Below are 26018 nucleotides of genomic sequence, written 5' to 3'. Positions count from 1 at the left end.
AATACTTCTGCATATATATAATACTTCTGTCTATATTTTATTAATTTGAAATGAAAAAATCATTGACTTTTTGTTTTTACAAAATCGCTGTCCTCCCCTCCTGCCTCTGAGACTGACTGAGGCCCTTCTTTTAAGCCCTTTGTCTGGACTCCCCTTACCCCCTGGTTTTTCCTCTTTGCCTAGTGACTTGATTCAGATCTGTGTTCCTGATGGCATATTCACCTCACTTGACGCCTTATCTCTGAGTCCTCACCTCCAGGGAGAACTCTGATTTTGACTAATTATTGATTATTTGGCTGTTTAGTTGGGTGTTCTGGGTTCCAGCATTCATCCCACACTGTACTCCACCCCTGCTTAGAGGCTCATTAAGGAGGGTCTGAACTTAACTCTTGAAGCAAAAAAAGAGAGTCTTACTGTTAGGTCTGAGAGCAAAGACCTGGATCTGGTGGAGTTACTTAAAGTAACTTTTCTTGCTTGCAAATTTATTTACCATTGAACAGAAGGAGATTGTAGGTACCATCTGGTCTTAACACATTATTTAACAGATGGGGAAAATATTGTTCTGGGAGGGCCACATTTTTGCACGAATTCACATGGCTAAGTTAGTGGTAGACTCAGCCTGTGTGCTCAGTTCTGTTGTAACATTCCAATCTGCCTGCACTTCATCCTTCTGGTTTTGATTCAAACCCAAGTGAAAATATGTCTATTCTGAATTGTGAGGGCAGCCATTTATTTTGCTCCTTCTTCAAGCTTCCTTTAGCCAAAGCCTAGACTACAGTGTGGTACAAGGTGACATTGGGTGACCATTGGTGCCCCTTGTTTCCCTGGTTTTGTTGCTCAACGTCTTGTTCTTCTTGGTTTTCTGGGAACTGCCATCTGAGACTCCCAAACTGGGGTGTCCCTCCCAAGACTGGGGATCATATTTTCTACAGTGAGACACACTCCATTCCTTTCAAAGATATAAGATGTGTGCTCACCCCTACTTTTCCACTGACCTCAGCCATGAAAGCCTGAGTGACAATGAGCTTATCAGTAATCACAGATTTTAAAACTGAACAAGTGTCAGGAATTGCACCAAGTACCTTAAATACTTTATTATCTTATTTAATCCTTACAATTATCCTTTGATATAGGTATACTCTTATGAAGACATAGAGGCTAGGACAAAAATTGCCAGATATTAGCCTGTTTATAAGTCAGAGATAAAATTTAACCCTGAATCTTTAGACTCCAAAGCTCTTAATCACTACGCTACACTGCTTCTGATAAAGACTAATATGAAAAATAAAATTACATCCTCTTTTTAATTCTTTCCCTAAAGACTACTTTAGTGTTATTGTATTATTCACCACTTTAGGGATTAAAAAACCCTAAAGACTGAGAGGAGTTAAGAAACTTGCTTTAGATCTCAGGCATTTTGGATTTAAACTCAAATTTGACTCCAGAGATTGCATTCTTTATCTGTCCTGTTGCCTATTCAATAATACCAATCTACAACATTTGCTGCATCAACGCCACCATCATCATCATTATTATCATCATCATTATTGATTATCTCCCGGACTCTTACATAACATTTACTATATGACAAGCTGTGCTCTAACTACTTTGTACCTATTATGTTTGCTTCATAAAAATCCTGTTTTCCCATCATCCTGATTATACAGCTGAGGACTCACAGGGTCAGGGACTTTAATTAAGTTGCCCAAGCTCACACAGCAGTGTAGCTCCGGCATCTGGCATCTCACTTCAGTCCTGCATTTGCACAGTGCTTCATAAGTTGCAAAGCTATTTTTTTGTACTAATCCTTATATTAGTCCTATAAGTCAAGTGTCTTTATCTCCAGCATCTTACAGATAAGAAAATAGATACTCAGAAAGGATAAGCAATTCTCCAAGTGAAAATAGCCAACAGGAACTGAACTCCAACAAGGGCAGTCTCAGCCAGAATTTCATGCTGACAAATAGTAATCTAAATTGAATCATTAGCCAGAGAACGTGTGCGGATCAGTACTTAGCCCCATTACAACACACACTGCTGGAAGGCTCTGAAGGAACATATTAATGGGACTTTCAGGTATAGTCAGAATCCAGGTTTAAATCAGTCTTTTAGTGTTTATCAGATATAAACAGCCCCTTGCATGTGTCTTGATTTCACTTGGGTAGAGGTAAATGTTTAACAAATTTCCATTGACTCCCTAAAAAAAATTATTATTTTTTTTTAACTTGAGAAGTCCAGATGTAAGAGTATCTGAGAAGTTGGTGGACATTTTTTCTTCTACTGTTAGGCGAAGTTTAAGAGCAATCCTTTCCTGGAATGGAGACTTAGAAATTAAACCCAAATTTATTATTAAAAGACTCTCTTCTAGGGCTTTCCTGGTGGCACAGTGGTTAAGAATCCTCCTGTCAATGCACGGGACATGAGTTCGATCCCTGGTCCAGGAAGATCCCACATGCCATGGAGCAACTAAGCCCGTGCACTACAACTACTGAGCCTGCACTCTAGAGCCCGCGAGCCACAACTACTGAAGCCTGCACGCCACAACTACTGAAGTCCGTGCACCTAGAACCCGTGCTCTGCAACAAGAGAAGCCACCGCAATGAGAAGCACGTGCACTGCAACGAAGCGTAGCCCCTGCTCAACTCAACTAGAGAAAAGCCTGCATGTAGCAATGAAGACCAAAAGCAGCCAAAAGAATAAATAAATAAAATAAATAAATTTATAAAAAAAGACTCTCAGGCTTCCCTGGTGGCGTAGTGGTTGAGAGTCTGCATGCCGATGCAGGGGATGCGGGTTCGTGCCCCGGTCTGGGAACATCCCACATGCCATGGAGCGGCTGGGCCCGTGAGCCATGGCTGCTGAGCCTGCGTGTCCGGAGCCTGTGCTCCGCAACGGGAGAGGCCACAACAGTGAGAGGCCCACGTACCACAAAAAAAAAAAAAAAAAAAAAAAAAAAGACTCTCTTCTAATATTGATATGATATTGATGATTATATATTTTTCTGATAAATTATACTTCCAGTAAAATAAAACAAAGGATTAATGATCTTTGTTTTCTTTGAAATGTTTGGTTTTATCTTGGTATTTTCATTTATATTCCTGACAGATGAAACACAGTTTGTTTGTTTTTTTTAATTGAAGCATAGTTGATTTACAGTGTTGTGTTAGTTTCAGGTGTACAGAAAAATGATTCCATTATAGATACATATATATGTATATATGTATATATATATTTATATATATATATATATATTCTTCTTCAGATTCTTTTCCATTATAAATTATTGCAAGATATTGAATATAGTTCCCTGTGGGATACAGTAGGTCTTTGTTGTTTATCTATTTTATGTATGGTAGTGTGTATATGTTAATCCCAAACTCCTAATTTATCCCTTACCTCCCCCTTTCCCTTTTGGTAACCATAAATTTATTTTCCATGTCTATTTCTGTTTTGTAAGATTCCACATATAAGTGATATCCTATGATATTTGTCTGACTTATTTCACTTAATATGATAATCTCTAGGTCCATCCATGTTGCTGCAAATGGCATTATTTCATTCTTTTTTATGGCTGAGTAGTATTCCTGTGTGTGTGTGTGTGTGTGTGTGTGTGTGTGTGTGTGTGTGTGTGTATGCCACATCTTCTTTATCCGTTCATCTATTGATGGGCATTTAGGTTGCTTCCATGTCTTGGCTATTGTGAACAGTGCTGCTATGAACATTGGTGTGCATGTCTCTTTTCGAATTAGAGTTTTTGTCTTTTCCAGATATAAGCCCAGGAGTGGGATTGCTGGATCATATGGTAACTCTATTTTTGTTTTTTTAAGGAATCTCCATACAGTTTTCCATAGTGGCTGTACCAATTTACATTCCCACCAACATCGTAGGAGGGTTCCCTTGTCTCTACACCATTCCCAGCATTTATTATTTGTAGACTTTTTGATGATGGCCATTCTGACTGGTGTGAGGTGATACCTCATGGTAGTTTCGATATGCATTTCTCTAATAATTAGCGAAGTGAAGCATCTTTTCATGTGCCTATTTGCCATTTCTATGTCTTCTTTGGAGAAATGTCTGTTTAGGTCTTGTGACCATTTTTGATTGGTTCATTTGTTTGTTTGTTTTTGATATTGAGCTGTACGAGCTATTTGTATATTTTGGAAATTAGGCTCTTGTCGGCCACGTCGTTATGTAAAAACATGTAAAAATAGTACGTTGCCACCAAAATTCAGAAAAGTCCTACCAAGCAATATGCTACTGATTTGGTGAGCATGGGGGCAAGGGGTAAACGATGAAGCAACTCGCTTTTCACTTTAAAGTGTTAACCTACATTCATTTCCCCAACCTCCAGAGGACAGTGTCCAAAGAGCTTTCCATGGGTGGTGCTCTTTCCCTCATGCACTGTGTGATGTAGGGCTTTTCCTCTGGTCCTCCCAAGGGAAGCAGTCATGGGATGCGTGAGAAATTCACATATGACAAATCCAGTGCAACATTTTTTTCAATATATAAATTTATTTATTTATTTATGGCTGCGTTGGACCTTCGTTACTGCATGCAGGCGTTCTCTAGTTGCAGCGAGCGGGGGCTGCTCATCGTTGCGGTGCGCTGGCTTTTCACTGCAGTGGCTTCTCTTGTTTCAGGGCACTGGCTCTAGGCGCGTGGGCTTCAGTAGTTGTGGCTCGTGGGCTCTAGAGCGCAGGCCCAATAGTTGTGCCTCACAGGCTTAGTTGCTCTGCGACATGTGGGATCTTCCCGGACCAGAGCTCGGACCTGCCTCCCCTTCATTGGCAGGCGAATTCTTAATCACTGCACCACCAGGGAAGCCCCAGTGCAACATATTTATTCCTAACCTTGGAATTTTATTTTTTAAAATATTATATCAAAGAAGTTGTGTCATTATAGCTCCACTAAACATAATCCACCACCGTCCAGGTTTTATGCAGTCAAAGGAGTAAATTTTGAGAGCTACTCCAAGTCCTGCAAGCTAGCATGTTGAATCCAGAACTTTGAGCAGGTGTCCCCATACCATTAAATTTGGTCCAATCCAATGTTATAATCCTTCTCTCTAGACCAGCACCCTCAGATTATATTCTCACATGTATTTCTTATCCTTCTTTCAATATTATCTGGCTGTTTAATCTTACTTTTTGAGAATCAGTCATTGGAAAATAGCTTGAAATATCGATAATAACACCTTCTGGTATTACTCATAATTGAAGACACACAAAAACTTAACAGGTCAGCTCAACTAATTCACACCTGACATAATGTCACACCTGACCCTGACACTAAATGTGTTGCTGTTTTTGAAAAGATTTTAAATTATTGGGACAAATCCATATGCTAAAATGATCAGTGAAAAAGAAGATACTATATGTGTATATGTGTATAATGTGGTTGTAATTCAACAGATGTATGACAAAAAGACAGAAGCTTTCTAATTCCTGTAGCATGAAAACATACTTAGTTCTGAACTTTCACACATTTATTTCTCAAATTCATACAGAACAAAACAAAGAGTAAACTAAACAAAAATTCCCACAGCAAACATCTGTTGTGTAATGCAAAAATGAAGATGCATATAAACTCCAACTTACATGTAAACAAGGATGAAGAAAAAAGGTGAAATCAGTATTTTTAATACCACATATGCTAGAAAAATTTAAAATTTGACCACACTAAGTGTTAGTACTTATGAAAAAGTGGGAATACAACTATGGGAGTGAACATTCATATGACCTTGGATACAATTTTGGGAATATATGGTATAATGAAAAAAACATACACTTGATGATCCAGGAATTTCACTCTTAATTATACATCTAGAGACATTTTAATGAATGTTCCCAAAAAGGCATATACTAGAATATTCATAGCATCATTGTTTATGATAGTAAAAAAAAATGGAACCAAACTCAATTTCTATAAATTATTAATAGATTAAAAATTGTGATGTGTTCAATCAATGAAATGCTATAATATATTAAAAACAAATAAAATGGCGTTACAATTGTCAGTGTAGATGAAGCTTACAAATGTAATCTGGCCAAAAAAAGTACCCCATATTGTGAAAACATAAAGTATAATAGGTTTCATATAAAATTTAAAGCATGCAGGGCTTCCCTGGTGGTGCAGTGGTTGAGAGTCCACCTGCCGTTGCAGGGGTCACGGGTTCGTGCCCCGGTCCGGGAAGATCCCACATGCCGCGGAGTGGCTGGGCCCGTGAGCCATGGCCGCTGAGCCTGCGCGTCCGGAGCCTGTGCTCCGCAACGGGAGAGGCCACAACAGTGAGAGGCCCGCGTACCGCAAAAAAAAAAAAAAGCCAGTTATATATACATTGCTATATTTAAAATAGATAACCAACAAGGACCTACTGTATAGCACAAGGAACTCCACTCAATATTCTATAATAACCTAAATGGGAAAAGAATTTGAAAAAGATTAGGTACCTGTATATGTATAACTGAATCACTTTGCTGTATACCTGAAACTAACACAACGTTGTTAATCAACTATACTTCAGTATAAAGTAAAATTAAAATGCCAGTTATGAGTCAGCCTACTGACTGAAGTCATTATGAAGTAGTTTCTCAGATCAGTTAAGAATAAGGAAAGACACATTAGTTGTCTTTAAAAAATTGAAAATTTCTACAAGCCTTTAGTCCCTCATATGAAGTGCTTGGGTGAGGTGTGCTTTATAAATGAGATTTTCTTTTAATTCTATAAAAGTAATACAATACATATGCTGTGTATTACACAAGACATGCAGCAGGATTGTGGTGGTAATCTGCAATAGACTTTCATATTTTTATAATTAAACATATAAATAATCATGTTAAATTTATTAAAGGCTAAAAGTAGCTTTATTAGTTCGAATTAATTTTTGCTGCCAAGTAAATTTGTGCTAAAAGTACAAATAATTTTTGGTCTTCGAAGCCTTTTGGATTTTGGAATTATACATCAGGGATCACAGACCCATATTCTGAAGAAAAAAATGGTTTCATTTTGGGTGTCTCCAGATACAGCAGGTCCAGAATGTAAATCAGCTGAAGGAACGAGAAAATGTTGGGGTTAATAGAAAAAAGAATTTTCAAACAGTTAAGGTCCCCCTAAAATGAACTACTAGTCCCTAGAAAAGTCATGAATTCCCAGTCACTGTGATCAAACAGAGATGAATTATGTAATTGCCCTTTATTCTGTAGAACCTGATAGACTTACCATTACGGAACCAATTTCCAGACATACAAAAAACACATATCTTTAAATAAATAAAAAAAGACCCTTCCCTTTGCTTAAATAAAATATTACATTTTAAACACATTTGAAAGTTAAAATCAAAGCCAAACATTCAATAAACAAAGAATAGAGTGTAAGCAGGGTTCTTGTCTGACTCAGCCAATGCTGTGCGGCTATTATGGCTTGATACATGCCACGGGAATGTTAGGTGCTCAATAAACAGTGGGGAATAAATTAATGAAAGACCATGTTCTGTCAGTATAAACATATTTAAAATTTGTAAGTACACTTTAAATTTGTAATTAGGAAATTCAATAATATGCATCAAAACATGTTTTTCCTCCTGAAGTTTCTATTTTAAGTATGGCTATTTATTGTAATCCCATTGTGTTACTGAAATACTTTTTAATTACTTTTTATTTAGTGAAGGAACATCTGCTGTTGGAATTGGTTCAGCTTTGTAAAAAATATAATAAAGAACACTCTGATAGTGTTATGATAACCATATATAAAATACAATTACAGAATGCTGCAGTATTTATTTTTTATTTTTATTTTTTTAAATTTTACTTTTAATAATTACTTTTAATAATTCATCGAATCTCTTTATTAGATGAATGAAAAATAACTTTTTTCCCCCAAGACTGGCCAGCTACCAAAGAATTCTCTCAACTACCTGTTAGCCAACAAAATCTTCAGATTTCTTTTTGACTGTAAATCCTGCTCAAGACAAAGATCTTATTTATTTATTTATTATTATTTTTAACATCTTTATTGGAGTATAATTGCTTTACAATGTTGTGTTAAGTTTCTCCTGTACAGCAAAGTGAATCAGCTATGTGTATACATATATCCCCATATCCCCTCCCTCTTGTGTCTCCCTCCACCCTCCCTATCCCACCCCTCTAGGTGGTCACAAAGCACCGAGCTGATCTCCCTGTGCTATGCGGCTGCTTCCCACTAGCTATCTATTTTACATTTGGTAGTGTATACATGTCACTACCACTCTCTCACTTCGTCCCAGCTTACCCTTCCCCTTATCTGTGTCCTCAAGTCCATTCTCTACGTCTACGTCTTTATTCCTGTCCTGCCTCTAGGTTCTTCAGAACCTTTTTTTTTTTTTTCAGATTCCATATACATATGTTAGCATATGGTATTTGTTTTTCTCTTTCTGACTTACTTCACTCGTTTGACAGACTCTAGGTCCATCCACCTCACTACAAATAGTTCAATTTCATTTCTTTTTATGGCTGAGTAATATTCCATCGTATACATGTGCCACATCTTCTTTATCCATTCATCTGTTGATGGACACTTAGGTTGCTTCCATGTCTCAGCTATTGTAAATAGAGCTTCAGTGAACATTGTGGTACATGACTCTTTTTGAAATATGGTTTTCTCTGGGTATATGCCCAGTAGTGGGATTGCTGGGTCGTATGGTAATTCTATTTTTAGTTTTTTAAGGAACCTCCATACTGTTCTCCATAATGACTGTATATTCCCACCAACAGTGCAAGAGGGTTCCCTTTTCTCCACACCCTCTCCAGCATTTGTTGTTTGTAGATTTTTTGATGTTGGCCATTCTGACTGGTGTGAGACTGGTGGCCATTCTGACTGGTGATACCTCACTGTAGTTTTGATTTGCATTTCTCTAGTGATTAGTGATGTTGAGCATCTTTTCATGTGTTTGTTGGCAATCTGTATATCTGCTTTGGAGAAATGTCTATTTAGGTCTTGTGCCCATTGTTGGATTGGGTTGTTTGTTTTTTTGATATTAAGCTTCATGAGCAGCTTGTATATTTTGGAGATTAATCGTTAAGAAAAAGATCTTTCATAAGAGATTGTGACAAGACAATGAAAGATACCCATGCCCTCTGTTCATTAGAACAATCCAGGTATGTTCAGTTTTTTATTTTTTCTGTTGACCTTCAGGTTGAAGTACTCACAAGAATTGTCAATAATACATGCTGAAGTATTGTTCTTTGCCAAATAAAGAAAATTCTGATTTTCACATGGTAAATTTAGCCACAGAGCAATGTGTTGTTTAATTTTGTTGCTATTTTTAAAAATTTAATATTTTCTTCCAAAATATAGAAGAAGACTTGTGACTGAGTCTTCCGTTGCGGAGCACAGGCTCCGGACGCGCAGGCTCAGCGGCCATGGCTCACGGGCCCAGCCGCTCCGCGGCATGTGGGATGTTCCCGGACCGGGGCACGAACCCGTGTCCCCTGCATCGGCAGGCGGACTCTCAACCACTGTGCCACCAGGGAAGCCCGGGAAGCCCTATGGCTGAGTCTTTTGATTGCTAGGTCAATTAGAGATTGTGAGCAGGAGACTCAGTGCTGGAATAAAGTTTCCCTCTTTATACTATTGATAAAATGGGTGGGTGCTGTCAAAAATGATGAAGTTTTACTTATACCATGACTATGTTGCTCCAGTACCAAATTGAAATAAATGTCTCTGCAAAATAAAAATATAGTAATATTTTAAAGCAAATTAAGTAAAATTTATACCACATGTTTGATAATTATATCATTCTGATCTTCAAATAAATCACTTTATTAGAAGGGCATGCTTAATATTATTGATACCTTCAACCTATGCCTGTCCCTTGAAGCCCATGGCCATAACAATGACATCACTGGTTTTGTTTCAACAGGAGTAAAAGTAAGTCATCATGTTTTTACTCCTTTTGAGGACAAATCCCTTCCCAGCTTTTCAATTATTTGGCAGTTTTTCTATGTTATTTATGTTCTAAGGCTTGAGACTATGCCATTTCAGTTGATCCAGTAAGACTCATTAAACTGATGGTGTTAAATACACTTAGAAGAGAAATTTCAGAGGATCAAACTTTTGGAAAAAAAATTCAGTATCTAAAAGTGTCAGATACAAAGAGGTCTGTTTTATTTGCTACTGAACTTTTTGCACTAGAAAATTCCTGGCACTTTTTAGAAACACAGTGTTCTCACTTGTTGAGTTAATAGAGCTATAAAAGAGTTAATCCTTTTTCAATCTGAGACAAACTAGATTTCTTGACCAAAAAATGTTTTCCTCAAGATTTTCAATATTTCATCACTCCTTTGGCATTATTGCCTAGAAAATTGATTCTAATGGTTTTTATATGCATGTGAATTACTGATGAACTAAGTAGACTTCCAGGCACCAACCTTGAGACTGAAAAGATGAAGCCACTCTAAGGCCATGGATGTTCGCAGGGCTGAGAAGGCATTCAATGGGTAGAGAGAAAACAATGACAAACTTCTACCTCATTTTTTCTTAGGTTGGTCCTAGAATAGAAGGCAGGTGTCTGAAAGATGGTGCCAAAAGGAAGAAGAGGAAGAACTGTGTAAGATTTTCAGAATCCCTTTGTGTCAGGGAGATTGTTGAGGGGGTAGTCATAGTAGCTCTCAGAAGCAGTATTTCTTGTGTCTTTCTCTCATTAATACCTCATTTCCTTCTCTAAGGTGGATCCTGTTTTAGTGGATAATTATTTATTATTCACACGGGCACTGATGTATCAGAGTTGATTTTCCACCATTTTAATTATTTCTCAGGGCTGCAGATATAAAGGGCAATGCACGAATTGAAACATATTTTTGGAGTTCAGCTTGTAGCACTGAAAGCTCAAGAATGGACAGAAAGCATGGAAAATATGTGGTGAATATTGAACACTCTGAAAACCCAGCAGTGAGTATTGTTGCTGTAGTTTAATATTTGCCTATATTGCAGTCTATCAGCATTTAACAGCAATCTAATCTTTTTACTGCAATATAGTTAATGTCATAATTTTGCATTCTTCTCCAAAAGGAAGAGTAGCCAGGTACTAATTTTTTCCTTCAACATTTCATGATATATTCTGCTCTATTATACTTTAGAAGTTATTTACTTATATACAGCATGACCACGTGATATAAAATAAATAAAACTTTCAGTATTCACCATCATGTAAACATAAAGCTCCAAAGATGACTTTGGTTTAGTTTTGAAATTATATTTTTACAATTTCATTCTTAGATTTTATATATAATTTCTAAACCTGTCAAAACTCACATTTCTAAATATGTTGGAAATCCAGAAAATCCCTGAAAGATATCCTCTGAAAATCCCTACCTTGAATGAAAATACGATCATTCTGTCTATTTTAAAATCTTTTACACCAAGAATCAAGTCTTCACTATATAGTTATAAGAGGTCTCTTTAATACCAGAACAAAGGATGGAAATGTGCTAAAAATTGAAATGGTCAGTTAAAATTCACGCCAGAAGAATAAAGACAATATTTTGCCTTTGCAATTTGGAGCTGTGACAATCGGCCTGTATTAATCACCTACAAAATAAGCCAAAGAAGATCAGCTCCTGTTGTTCAGTAAGTGTTAGTTGAATAAGAGAATCCCACAGAGGATTCCTGGTTTACTGAAAGAAAAGGGGTTTGTCCCTCTGAGTCATCATACAAAGGACCCTCCTGAGGCTGTTCTCTTTGTCATTGGTCTCTGAATTTGACACTCTATAATTGGATCTTCGGGATGATGGAATATTCAGATGGAAAAAAAGAAATCCCTTTAGCCAAGTATTCATCATCTTGATAGTTTCTCTAGATAGCAACAAACCTGAAGATGTTTACAAATACTATCTTAAGCACATCTTACAGCATATGTCTGCATAGCTGACAATATTTCAATTACCGTGGATAGTTAAGGCATAGTAATAAAAATATTTTTCTCTTAAGACCAAATTCAATAATAGAATTAAAAAATGAATTGAAAATCACAAAAAGGAAATAAATTTTGGTGTATTGTTTTTCTGTTGGGATATATGAGAACTTAAGTTAATCCTTATAAAGTTAGGGGAAAAGCTTATAGACCTTTCCTTGGTAACTATTGTTGCTGTACTCCAGTTGCCTATGGCCATTATTAGCTAAGGCTGACTCTCTGACTAAACATTATTCACAGCTCTCCAACTATTCCAGTTTTGTATAGAGGCTTTCCTGTACTAAGTCAGAGGAACCCTGACCCAGCAAAGATTATTACTTGGGTTGCAATATTACCCTGAAGCTGAGCCTAGTTCACAGGTTCTCCACCCTTGGTGTAAATGCCACCCATCATCTTCCTTCTTTGAAAGGGTTGGGATTCCACCAATGCCAGAAAATTCTGGAAAACTGGTCAGGTGAGTGAGTTTTGCTTTGTTTATCAAGCACATTAAAATATCCAAGTTCTTCAAAATATCCAGGTTCTTCAGCCACAGGCAAACTGAATAATAACTAAAGCAACAAAATCAGTACTTAGGAAAATAAGCAAGGTTGTTATTAAAAGTAAGGCCAACTTTGCTCAGGTTTACCTAGTGAATAACATGGACTTTGTTTAATCTTATTCAATAAAAGTGGAGATATTTTCTTTATTTCTTTGATATAACACTTATAGAAAAATCTAACTTAGTGAACTCTTTACTGCCAAGAGTATTCCATCTTGTCTATATTTAATAACAATCATTTAGTTTTGATATTGTTAATGATAGTTCCCAGTAGACCAATGACTTTTTACAATTCTAGTCTGACAGTTTTATGGAACTCATTGGTTGATGGGTCAGCAATTTTTATAGCTATTTAGTAATGGGTTTTAAATCAACATGGTAGGAGACAACTAGTATTTGTAGCAGGAGGAATAAAAACATTAATACGATATTAATGATAATGATAGCTAATACGTATTGAATGCATACTATATGCCAGACATCACTCTAACCCTTTTCATTAATCATGAATCCTCACAGCAAATCTATAAGTGTGGGTAGTCCTGGTAACCCTTTTTTGGGAATAAGCAAGAAGTGGCAGAGATGCCCTTGACTCACAGAAAACTTATATTATTATCCTATGAGATGAAGACCCCCAGACAATCCTATATTATTTTTGAGATTTGACAAAACATTTTGCCCAGATACATAAACTCCTGAACTTCCTGCTCTGCCATTTTCATTTTATCTTTTTCTTTCTCCTCTTTTAATGCACCTCTCTCCCCAGATCTTTCCCACTGAACTCACCCATTTTCAATCTTTATTACCCCCTTTTCTCAACAATGTTTAGCAATGACTGTATTTATTTAAATAATTATACACAAATATCTGTTTTCCTCTCTGTTATATTAGCATACAAACTCCCTAAGCGTAGAGACTTTTGTTGTTGTTGGGAACAGTTTTTACACTGCTCTGTGTCCAAGAGGAACCCAGCAAAGACATATCACAAACTGGACAAAAGACTCATCTTCTGTGTTCTTGTGACAGGCTTGCAAGTTCCATTGAGTAGAGCATCATGTGAATTATGCAAAGGAATCTCTTTGAGAATTTTTCACTAGTTTAGTGTAGTATAGTATACACTATATTAATATATTATTGTAGTTTAACATAATAACATGCCATATATACTTTAGTAGAGTGGAAATTACACTGGCCTTACCGCTGGAATGTCTGGGCACCAGTGCTTGCTCTTGGGTCATCATGAGATAATAATAGTACTACTATTATTACTACCAATAATAATAACTTCAACTCTTTTTGCTTCGATAGTCTCATTTCCAAAATGACCTGAACAGGTTGTACCTGATAAGCTGCAAGAACTTTTTCAGCTCTAACATTCTGTTCCTTATATGAATTGATGTTTCCTAATATATGCTCCACCGACAGCATCTTGCCACATAAGGGTATTTAATACATGCTTGTAATATGATAGAGAAGATGGATTCTATACATTCCTGATCTGGAACATTGATAACTTACAAAAATTAGTCAAAATGTACCATAGAATAACCTGTCTAGATTTTTTTGTCTTCAGAGGATAAGAAAACATTAATTTCTTTTAAAAGTTTCATTGTTATTTCTTTTAAAAGTCACAGTCTTGCTTATTTTTTTTTTTAATTTTTTGCGGTACACAGGCTTCTCACTGTTGTGGCCTCTCCCATTGCGGAGCACAGGCTCTGGATGCGCAGGCTCAGCGGCCATGGCTCACGGGCCCAGCTGCTCCGCGGCATGTGGGATCCTCCCGGACCGGGGCACGAACCCGTGTCCCCTGCATCGGCAGGCGGACTCTCAACCACTGTGCCACCAGGGAAGCCCAGTCTTGCTTATTTTTGACTGAAGTGTTTAATTTTAGAAATTCAACACCACTGCTTCCTATTCACTTAACACTTCCAGTCATGTGTTCAAATGACCAAGAGGCTCCACCTTCAAGTGCCGTAACTGGTGATGTCCCTTCCAACTTAACTGGGGTCTGCATGAACCCAAGAGTCCTTGCACACTCAGAATGACAACACACAGACTTATCCCGCGCACAGGTAACGTTTGGTATAGCAGCTTTTACCCAGGTTGGGATGTGCTCTATATGGGGATGTATATGGTCTAGTCTTTCCCAGGAAGTGCATTTAATTGTTTAATTCACCTACATTCATGTTAAGCATTTGCTGTGTTCTCAGTATAATTATAAGTCACTATGAGGTAATCTACTAGAAGGAGAGTATTTGATCGCCTCTGTTTTCAAGAGCTAATGTTCTTTGAGCACTGGGGGCTCCAATATTCTCATAGATAGAGAACACATATGAAAATAAAAGGAATAAATGTAAAGTACAAATGCAAGTTTGGGGAGGGGCAGGGGAGCAAATATGTCAGCAATGTAAAGATTAATTCACTAATTAGACTCTGATGAGACACTGGGTCATACTTGAAACTTCAAGGGTCCTACTCTATTGTGATCACCTTATTTTCTTATACTGTTCCAGCCTCTGAATCTGTATGTGACACTTTCTACAGCTCTCTTGGTTCTGACCTCTGGTGCATATAACCTTGACATAGAACCCTGCCTCCATTCTCTGGATTTTCTCCCCTAGCTTTGAAGACTAGATTTAGCTCTCCTTGTTTCTTGATCTTGTCTGTTGGCTGAATGAACTTTACCTCAGGACTGTATCCCTGTATCTTCAGCCCTAGTGTAGAAACTTGACATTGACTATAAATTACTTACTCTGCTTGGCAGTTTGGTTGGGTTACCCTGACTCTGGAATCCCTATCCTCTGTTGCTTAATCTTGCTGTGGAGGTTCAGTAGAAAGAGTCTGAGCTTTGTTACTTGATTCTGGATAAAATATATAAACTATTGATACTGTTGCTAGGTCAATGTGAAAGAATAAATGAGTTAAAATGGGTGGAGACAGAAAATGTTTCTACTTGTTTGCAGAGGTAAAAAGCAGAACTGAAAGAGGTCTTAGATAACATATAATCTGGTGGTTCTTAACCCTCGCTGCATATTATAATCATCCAGGGATTGTTTAAGAAATATTGGTGGCTGAGCCCCACCCTAGATCAGTTAAATTAGAAACTCTGGGAGCGAGGCCCATGTAGCAATAGTTTTTAAAAGCTTCAGGTGAACTTAATGTGCAACTAATGATCAGACTATCTGATCTAGTCCCATTCCATCATTTAACAATCAAGGAAAATGTGGCCCAGGAAATTTAAGAGATTTTGCAGAACCCACATAGCTTTTGCCAGAAGTGGCTGAAGTAGGAGGAGAGCTTAGGTGTCCTATTGTCTGGCTATGTGCACTTTATTTCACTAAGCTGCTCTTTTATAATATTTTCTTAAGGTAGTATTATAGCTCCTCCCAGATGTGCATAAGTCTTTTGCCACATTCCTTTCTTGAGACTCCTTTGTATTACCTTCAATATAGGTAAAGAAGATGATATTTTTTCCTAGGTCTAACTTGGTCTTAGTGGCCCTTATTTCCTTGGCCTTGTGGACCTCGTCCTCATTCTGCTTCTGCTGCCTTGGAACTGCCACCATTTGCACAAAATCCTGACTTTTCTACAAATATCACAGCCCATATTTTGCAACATTTAAGACCTGCTCTATTCTGTCTGGAAGGCACAAGTGTTGTAGTTGTATTCCATTCTTCGAGGGTCTTGCTGTCATCCAAATGATAATGAAATCATTAATCATAATGGACGATTGAAAAATTATGTAGGTGTCACAGTGCCAGGAACTCTGCAAACATTATCTTATTTTCCCTCTCATCATTGGGAAGCTTCTGGGAGTTCTTTTCATTGTGCACTTTCAGGTATTTTAAGCCTTCGAAGGATATAATGCACTCAGGTAACTTCTCTGTGTCTCCCTAGTCATCCTGGGTCCCAGGCAGCTACTTAGATTCTGGATGATAGGAAGTTAAAAGGATTGTTACCAGGAGTTGATTCATCACTTGGTGACAGTATTTCTTAAAGGTTTAGGAATACACTAAGAACAATTTTGAAAAACCTCACAGTGTATCATTCCTCTCCTGATAACACAATCACTGACTGATACTCAGGTATGTATTGGGGCAAAAATAGGTGCATGAGGAGAACTTGCTGTGTTGAAGGTGAACCATGCAGCCTTCTGCCTGGTGAATGGAGGTTGGGAAAGGCATTCCCAATCAGCAGAACTGTTTGTGCCAAAGTCTTACCTTAGAAGTAAGCATGGTGCATTGAAGAAACAGTGGAGGCCAGTGTGGCCCCGGGCTATTGCACTAGTCCAGGACAGAGATAAAGGAAGCTTGGACTAAAGTGGTATCAACAGAGATAAAGTCACTAACATTGGGAGATGTTTAGCAGATAAAGTTAAAAGACCTTGGGAATAGATTGGGAGATTTCAAGGATAATCCCTTTGCTCCACTTTATGAAATTGAATCAAATGGATGGTAGTGCCATTTAGTGAGATGTGGAACCTGGCCAGGTTTCCCTAGCAAGATCATGACTTTGGGTTTGGACACAGTGAGACAACTCTGAGGCATCTGAGATGTGCTGTTGTGTAAGCATTTGAGGGCTAGAGGGAAGGGCTGGATTGGAGATAAACTTGAGAGTCATTTGCATGCAGATGGTGGTTAAATCTGGCCCACTGCTTATTTTTGTAAATAAAACTTTATTGGAACACAGCCATGCTCATTTGTTTACTCACTGTCTATCGCTGCTTTAACACTATAATGGCAGATTGGTACAGTTATGACAGAATCTGTATGGCTCACAAAGCTGAAAATATTTACTGTCTGGCCCTTTACAGAAAAAATTTGCTAACCCTAGACCTAGTGTGAAAAAAGACAAGGGCCAAAGAATGTCAAGCAAAGGGAGCAGATGGTTCAAGAGAGAAGAGGAATGAGCTTCAGTGGCAAATGCTACTGAGGGCTTAAGTAAGATGAGGGCTAAAATACATCAATTAGATTTTAGTGAATGCATGTCATTGGTGACTCTGTTAAGAGGTGTTTCAGAGGCATGGCAGAAGCAGACGCCAGACTGGGTTAGGTTGAAGAGTGTGTAGATGGAGACGTTGCATTTAGACAACTCAGGAAATTTCATTTGCCAAATATAAAGAGAAGTAGCTAGATGGGCATTTGAAACCCGTGGGAGATTTTCTTGTTTAAGATGGGAGAGATTTGAGTGTGTTTAAACGTTGAAAGGAAGAAGTCATTTAAGGGGAAAATGGTGAAGTATTCAGTCCTGGAGGAAGGATAAATAAAAAAGTTGCTGAGGAGGTCAGAGGGGTTGGGATCCAAAGACAGATTGGCAGGTCAGCTTCAGGCAGAAGGAGGGATAGAATCTTTTGTGTCAATCAGGGAAAGAAGAGAGTGGACTTGCAGGTTTGGTACCTAGTGGGGGTTTGAAAGAGTTTCCATTTGATGGTTTCAAGTTTCTGGATGAAGTAGAAAGGAAGTAGAGTCATTTGATAGGAATGAGGAGGGACAATTTGTGTGTGAGAGTTGGTGGATGGAGGTTACAGGTATAAAGAGAGGGAAGAAGATTAAGGAAGTATTTTGAAAATGAGAGCATATCTTAATCAGAGAACTATCATAGGATGGTAGAGCAGTACAGAAAATCCATCTGAGGATGGTGGTCATACATTTTTATTGAGTCTGATCTGCCCAGGTGCATGACTTTCCCCAACAGTGCGACTGTTCAAGGGAAGCTCCGGAGTAAGAAGTCACTTGTTTGCCAACTGGAAAAACGGAGAAGAGGGAAGTGCAAGAGATTTTAGGGAGTTAGTAAGTATATTGAAATAATGGGCCTTGGAACAAATGGTGGATATGGAGAGATGTGAGTGAAGCCAGGGCTGCTGGGCTGGATGTTTTAATAAAACTAAAGAAAGGTTGTTACAGGAATAATTGAACAAACAAGCTGGAAGGAGAGGACATGGTGGTTAGAGCACAGGATTCTTGAAGAAGTGATTCTGGAAGTGGAGCAGGTTGGGGTAATGACAATACCGGGGAAATTTGGGTGTATGGCAGAGAATTTGCTATTAAAGTTTTGTTCTGCTTATGTGAAAAAACAAAAGGCCCCATATTCACCATTGGAAAATAGAATAAAAGAAGATGAGATATAGGCAGATTTTTATCTCTTCTAATGTTAGAGAAAGCATGCAGTTACTTCCATCGGGATAAAAATGTGGACTTTAAATTTCTTGAGAGATATATAGGAATTCAATGATGTTAATGCACCTGGTTATAAATAACACAAAAGAGATCATAAACGACAAGCATTTTTATCTTTCACTACTGATATTTTTTATTTACACTCTTCTTAGATGAAAGAAAATTGCTACAATAACTGGTCTCTGTGGAAAGTCTTTTTGGCTTGTCTCTTAGCCTGTGTGATAACGACAGCAATTGGCATACTTATAATAAGCTTGATGAATAATAGGGGAAATTACAAATCTTCCATTGTTTTCCAGCTATCCCCAAAGTCGGGGAGCCTATGATTATTATTCCTTGGACCACCTCTACTACTTCTCAACCTACAGTGACCACCAGGTCAACAGAACTGACAGCTACAACCACTTAAACAGAATTTACTATCTCTGCCTTGTCCACTGAACCTACAACCACAACAACCACAACCATCGGTTCACCTGAACCTGCAACCTCAGCGGCCATGACCATCGCTTCACCTGAACCTGCAACCTCAGCGGCCATGACCATCGCTTCACCTGAACCTGCAAGCGCAGCAGCCACGATCACAACTTCAAGTGAAACCACAGCTGCCTCTGCTACACCAGAACCTTAAACTACAACTACTGTAACTTTCACTTAGCTTACAAAACCTATGGTCATCACTCTCCTTCAACAATCTGTAATCTCCACCTATTTCTCTGAACCTGCAACTGCAATGCCACCATTATCACTTTAATCTACTAGAACTACCACCAATCATCAAAATGTTCTCTTCTATGGCAAGTTAACGTTTAGTTATTTTCACTACAAATTAACCTACAACTATCTTCCCTCACTGGCTCTTTCCTCAAATTGTAGCTACCTCTTCAATGGCTGAGTCTATATCCACTGCTATTGCTACATTATACCTATAGGAGCTACCATGATGCCATTTGAAGAAAAGTAATTTAGACAGTGAATAATGGAAAAAATTACCTTAATTTTCACCATGTCAACACTTAGGTCTTCCAAAACTATTAAAAATGTCTGGTTTTTTTTTAAGAGCTGTACACCTGAAACTAACACAACATTGTAAATCAACTATACTTAAATTAAAATTCTAAAAAAACAACTGAACATTGAAGCTATAAGAACCTTCTTTTTTTCTATATTTCCAAATAATATAATTTCATATAGAAAAAGTAACCCAATTTGTTCATTTAGAATGTCTTTAAGACATTTTATATAAAATCTTAATGGCAAAATTAGCCATTTAGAATTTTTTCAAAGATTTTTTTTTTAATGTGGACCATTTTTAAAGTCTTTATTGAACTTGTTACAATATTGCTTCTGTTTTATGTTTTGGTTTTTTGGCCCAGAGGCATGTGGGATCTTAGCTCCCTGACCAGGGATCAAACCTGCACCCACTGAATTGGAAGGGGGAGTCTTAACCACTGGACCGCCAGGGAAGTCCCAAAACCATTTAGATTTTAATATGTAATGATTTCAGTTCAGAGCATTGCATTCCTCTGCAGACAAATTACACACATAAAGAACACATTTTATACTGGGGAGATTTAAATTTATGTAGGGAAAAAATTTTAATTTATAATAATTGTTTCCTTTATAGTGAAGCTTGTTGTGTTCAATTTTTCTTTAGATTTTAATTACCTTTTAAACAACCATATTCTATTTACTTTAATATTTGTGGATTTAAAATAGAGATTCAAAGTGCATTTGAATCTCTATTTTAAAATTAAATGATTAATTTTCTGCAATCTTGTAAATCAGTTAATTAAAGACTTGTCTTAAGTCCCAACTATGTGTTTAAGTACAGAAGATGCAGAAGAAGAAAACAGCAATGCAGATTAAGTAGTAAATTCATTAATTTAGACTCTTAATTTTGAATTCTTAATAATTCTAGAAGATTTAAATAAGTTGATGATACTCCGGACTTACTAAATCAGGATCTTTAGACTGGAACTGGTAATCTATAATTTAAAAAACTTTATATGGGCTTCCCTGGTGGCGCAGTGGTTGAGAGTCCGCCTGCCAATGCAGGGGACACGGGTTCATGCCCCGGTCCGGGAAGCTCCCACATGCCGCGGAGCGGCTGGGCCCGTGAGCCATGGCCACTGAGTCTGCATGTCCGGAGCCTGTGCTCTGCAACGGGAGAGGCCACAACAGTGAGAGGCCCGCGTACCGCAAAAAAAAAAAAAAAGAAAAAAAAAAACAAACGGGAAAAAAAACGTGTTGGAAAAATATTTACAACACTGAGGGTAGAAGAATCATTGGTATCTTGATACATGAAATGTTCACTGGAAAGAAGAACACTGACCCATAATAGTTAGACAGTCATAGCACATAAATATGAATAAACATAAATACAAATATGAGTAAGCACATATATGATAGTTTGTAAATATGACTATTGAATGATATTTAAATGGTTATTAATGTGTTTAATTTCAGAGCTATAAAACAAAGGAAATGACTACACACACACACACACACACACACACACACACACACACATTCTTTTTCCTGACCTGAAAACAAAGACTGAGGAAATGGTCAAAATGTTCAAAGCAGGGAGAACACAGTAAGTAAGGTGGTCTTGTGACACTGTTAGTGACATTGTAACCTGGTACAATTGTCTTCATCAATTTGACAGCAATTTTTTTATCAAGAGCTTTTGATCTATCTACTCAATTCCACTTTTTTTGAGGGGGGGTTATTTTTTATTTCTATATTTAAAAATTTTTATTTGAATTTTTATTTATTTATTTGTTTTTATTGGGGTATAGTTGTTTTACAATGTTGTGTTAGTTTCTATTGTACAGTGAAGTGGAGTTCCCTGTGCTATATAGCAGGTTCTCATTAGTTATCTACTTTATACATATTAGTGCCACTTTTAAATTGCCCCATAAAGAAACAATGCAAAATTTTGAAAAAATATTTTAAAAAATAATTATTGTATTGACTATTATGTCTGCAAAATAGAAACAATCTAAATACTTAAGGATGGAAGCATGGTTAAGTAAACTATCTTACTTTTTGTGTAACTGACTGTTGTACAACCAATAAAACACATTAAAATGAATTACAAAAATAACTATCCTTAGATATACATTGAAAAGTGTCTGGGAGGAACCAAAACAATTTAAACAGTTGGGTAAGTGATGATTTTCTTTAAATTTTCTGAATTATCTTCAAAATAGGTTTATATTACTCTTCTAATTGGAAAAAGGTATATGAAGTCAGATGTTTCATAAACTAATGAAAAAATGATAAGAGAAACAGACAGTAAATTAGGGGCAGTGAGTAATGGAAACTAAAGTTAATGAATTTAAAGTGAAATAATGAAGCATCCTATATGGACGCTTCTTTTATTTTTAATTTTCAAATAGTGGTCATAGAATATTGTTATAAAATTGAGATACAAAAGGAATCCAAAAGATCGTAGGTGAATCCAATCACATATGGTACCTCCTATCTTATTTACATCAGAGTATCTGGCTACTAAGTGATTTGTCTATTAGATTCAGGTCTGAAGAATCAATTTTCTGGTTCTACGTGGGATTTTGACTTAGATTAGGGATTGAATTTCTGCTCTGCAGCAACTGTTGGTTTTGCAACCTGAAGAACACTTCTTAAACTCTTTGAGTCTTAGTTTCCTCATCTGTAATATGGACATAATACTTTCCCATAGAGCAATTTTGAGGATTAAAGTGGTTTATGTACCTATCATTGTCCCTGACAAATAAGTGTTTGTTTTTATTAGTTTGAGACAAATGCTTTCACGAAGAAGCATTGAATTATATGTGTGTATATATATATATAATATTAGTAAGTATGAGTATTCCACTCAATGCCAGAATTATTAATATTTATGTTAACATAATTGTTAGTATGTATATATACTTATACACAAGTACATGGTATATATATTTTGATATATATAAATATATTATGGTTAATATTTATATATACTGGGTTGGCAAAAACGTTCGTTTAGGTTTTTCCATAACATCTTATGGAAAAACCCAAACAAACTTTTGGGCCAACGAAATATTTGTTTACATAATTGCTAGTATTTTGGTATATATGTATATTTATATACATATACATGTTATCGACAGTTGACCCTTGAACAACAGGTTTGAACTGCATGGGTCCACTTATATGAGAATTTTGTCAATAAATACGTACTACAGTGTTACACTACCTATGGTTGATTGGATGCACAGATGTGGAACCACAGGTAAGGAGGGCTGACTGTAAAGTTATATGAGGATTTTTGACTGCAGGGTGTCAGTGCCCCTAACCTATGCATTGTTCAAGGGTCAACTGTATATATGTTTTACTATATATTTATGTAATAAAACTTCATTTATTCTAGGGTGTTTTAACTTCTATTGTTTTGATGTATCAATTTTTTTCTTACTCTACTGGGCTTCTAGATAACTTTCTAAAAATCCTACATTTTGCTATTTGAGATTCCATAAGCAAGTCAAATATTGATCTTCCTTTCTTTTGATTTCTAGATGATCTCCAGAGCCAAGAGGAAGCACAAATGGTCCCAATATCCATGCTCTCTGGGCAACATATTTCATTTCTTTGTACTATTTTGAACTGCTTTGAATAGTTGACATTTCTGGGATTCACAATTGGCTCCATAATTGTGACATATAGATAAACTTCCCATTTCAGAGATATTTACAACAGAACCCAGAAACATAATCTCTTCAGTTCTTCTAAGGATTCTGAATAATTATCTCTTCTTCTTTTTTCTTTGTGGGTAAAGCAAAGGAAGCCCAAGAAATGTCACCAGAAATCAATACTTAGGTTGACTGCTATGCTCTAATGCCTTATGATCGTGGCTGGGAACCAGCATTCAGTAGCTGGGAAAGGGGCACGACCCTATGCTCTTGCCACCTTCTCCCAAGAACAATGATTTAATCTTTGATGGTCAAGGTGGAGATCAAACTTGAAGGACTTACGGCATGAGAACTTAGATCAGTCCATAAATTTTATGGTTCAGGTTCAAGTTCAAGGACTGACAAGAATTAATATACTTGCAGAATCAGCAAACAAACAGAGCAGACGATGCACATGAGCTGATACAAAAAAATGTGTCACCCCAGTGCCAACCGTGTTTCCTACTGAGAGGTGCCAAAGTTCCGTGGTCTCAGCACCTTTTATGAAGTGAAGAGCTAAGACCCCAGGAAGCCATTTAGGCTGGTGTTGAAAGAGTAGACAATCATCAAGCAAAATCAGACCTAATTACCTTAAAGCGATTGTATTTTTTTTTTTGCAAGACCACAAGTATGGTAACTAGTTTATTTCATGTTTTACTTCTTATTGTGCCATCAGGCCTTGAAACTAAAGGTGTCAGTGAATCAAGCCTAACCAAGAGGCAAATGGGCCTTCCAAATTATTTGTCAAATAGTTGCTGTGAACACAGAAGAGAGAGAGTTGAAAAAAAATTCAAAATGACTCGTGTAAGATGAATTTTATTAGAGCTGGCCAATGTATTTTGATAAGTACTTATTTTTAGCATGTGGTTGATATTTATTAAATAAACACCCATGTTATCATACTCAGGACAAAAACAGAACACTTCCAGAATCCCCAGAGACCTTCAATGTGGTATTCGGCCCCAATTCTGCTTTTCTCCTTCCCCTGAGAGGTAACCACCACTATCACAAGTTTTACGTTAAATATTTCTTTGCTTTTTAAAATAGATGTTTCAAATTTGCATTTGTCTGATGTTTTCTTATTATTTGAGTGAGATTATACATTTTTGGGAAAAATACCTAGAAGATATATATCCTATATCAAGGAGTTCATGATGTCAGTATGTCATATTACTGGTGATGTTGGCCTTGATCACTTGGTTAAGGTAGCTTCTACTGGATTTCTCCACTGTAAAGTTGCTGTCTTTTCCTCTGTAGTTAATAAATATCTTGGGGAGGTAAAAAATAAAATAAAATAGATGTTTCACTTACATATATATCTCCAAACAAGATTGTTTGGTTTTAACGTCTCTGTTATTTTTCCGACTACATTATATTTGTGAGGTTCATGCATTTGATATGTTTAACAATAGCTCGTTCATTTTCTTTGGTGAAAGTATTTCACTGTATAAATATAACACAATTTACTTATGTATTCTGCTGTGGATGTATATTTGGGTTGTTTTTTAAACTGACTAATAATGTTACTATGAACATTTCTGTTTGTGTGTGGGTGCATGAGTGTGTGTGTGTGTGTGTGTGTATGTATATGTGTGTGTGTGTGTGTGTGTGTGTGTGTGTGTGTGTGTGTGTGTGTGTGTGTGTGTGTGTATTTCCCTTGGGAACATACTAGGAGTGGAATTGCTTCATCATAGCTCATAAGTATCTTCAAGTTTACTAGATAATGTCAAATGCTTTCCAAGTCATCTTACCAATTTATATAACTGCCAGCAGCATATTTATTTAGAACTTCATTAATGATTTACTCAATAAGATTTCATAAGTTTTCCATTAAAAGTATTGCACCTCTATTAGTAGATTTATTTCTAGATGCTTGAAAATTTCTTTTCAATATCTCTTTAAGTTTTTAGTTTTCTGAATATTTGTTGATGATACACAAAAATTTGAAATAATCACTTATACAAATAGAAAATACTTTCTTAAATTATTTTTGTATACTGATTTGTATCCACTAATCTTGCTAAACTCTTACTTATTCTAATAGGTTGCTTGTGGATTCTTTGGATTTCTATGTTTACAGTCCTGCTATATGCAAATAAGAGCATCTTTCTTCCTTATATAGTGGACTTCTTATTTTATTGCCCTGGTTGGGACCTTCAGTACACTACTGAGGAGCAAGCATCATAGTGGACTCTTGTCTTGTCACCTTTTCTTCTCTCCATTTTACATCTCAACCCTTTTGACTGAGATTCCTTTCCTTCTGCATTTCTACCCTTTGCATTTCTTTCAGTGAATGCCTGCTGGTGAAAAACTTAGTCAAATTGTGTTTAAGTAAAAAATGATCTTATTTTTACTCTTTACTTGATAGCTATTCTTGCTGAGCATAGAATCCTAGCTTGCCAGTGATTGTTTTTCAGTATATTGAAGACCAATTTAATTGTCTTTTGACTTTCACTTTTGCTTTAGAGAGGTCATTATAATAAAATGTAATAGCTACGTTTTTTAAAAAAGGTAGGAAGCCAGGTTCCTGATGCTAAGTTTTCCAGGTACTTTGTCTTATTCTTTGCTGCTCTAAGATTTATACTACCACTGAGAAGTTTGAATTATAAGTTGAAGATCCCAAGTTCTCCAACCATTACATAATAGTGGACTCAGAAACAATC

At 36.7% G+C, this 26018-nt stretch overlaps 2 protein-coding genes across 2 annotated transcripts in view; both read left to right on the top strand.

Annotated features, from left to right (window-relative positions):
- LOC307197095 (uncharacterized protein) overlaps nucleotides 1-10573 on the top strand; it is a 135124-nt gene extending 124551 nt beyond the window's left edge. Inside the window, exon 5 of the mRNA XM_079942692.1 lies at nucleotides 10517-10573. Within this exon, the coding sequence (XP_079798818.1) occupies nucleotides 10517-10527 (11 nt within the window). The 3' untranslated portion in view covers nucleotides 10528-10573. The remainder of the gene's footprint in view (nucleotides 1-10516) is intronic.
- Nucleotides 10574-10775: 202 nt separating this feature from the next.
- On the top strand, nucleotides 10776-18984 carry DYNAP (dynactin associated protein; the record flags this gene model as incomplete). The annotated part of the gene is made up of 2 exons (XM_079942448.1): nucleotides 10776-10923; nucleotides 18811-18984. Exons 1-2 carry the CDS (start codon nucleotides 10867-10869, stop codon nucleotides 18982-18984), a joined length of 231 nt encoding a protein of 76 aa, XP_079798574.1. The 5' UTR covers nucleotides 10776-10866.
- Nucleotides 18985-26018: the final 7034 nt, after the last annotated feature.

The sequence above is a fragment of the Stenella coeruleoalba genome (genome assembly GCF_951394435.1).
Source record: "Stenella coeruleoalba genome assembly, chromosome: 14".
NCBI lineage: Eukaryota > Metazoa > Chordata > Mammalia > Artiodactyla > Delphinidae > Stenella > Stenella coeruleoalba.
Note: the sequence above shows the minus strand (reverse complement) of the source record. Positions and strands in the feature narration are given on the sequence as shown.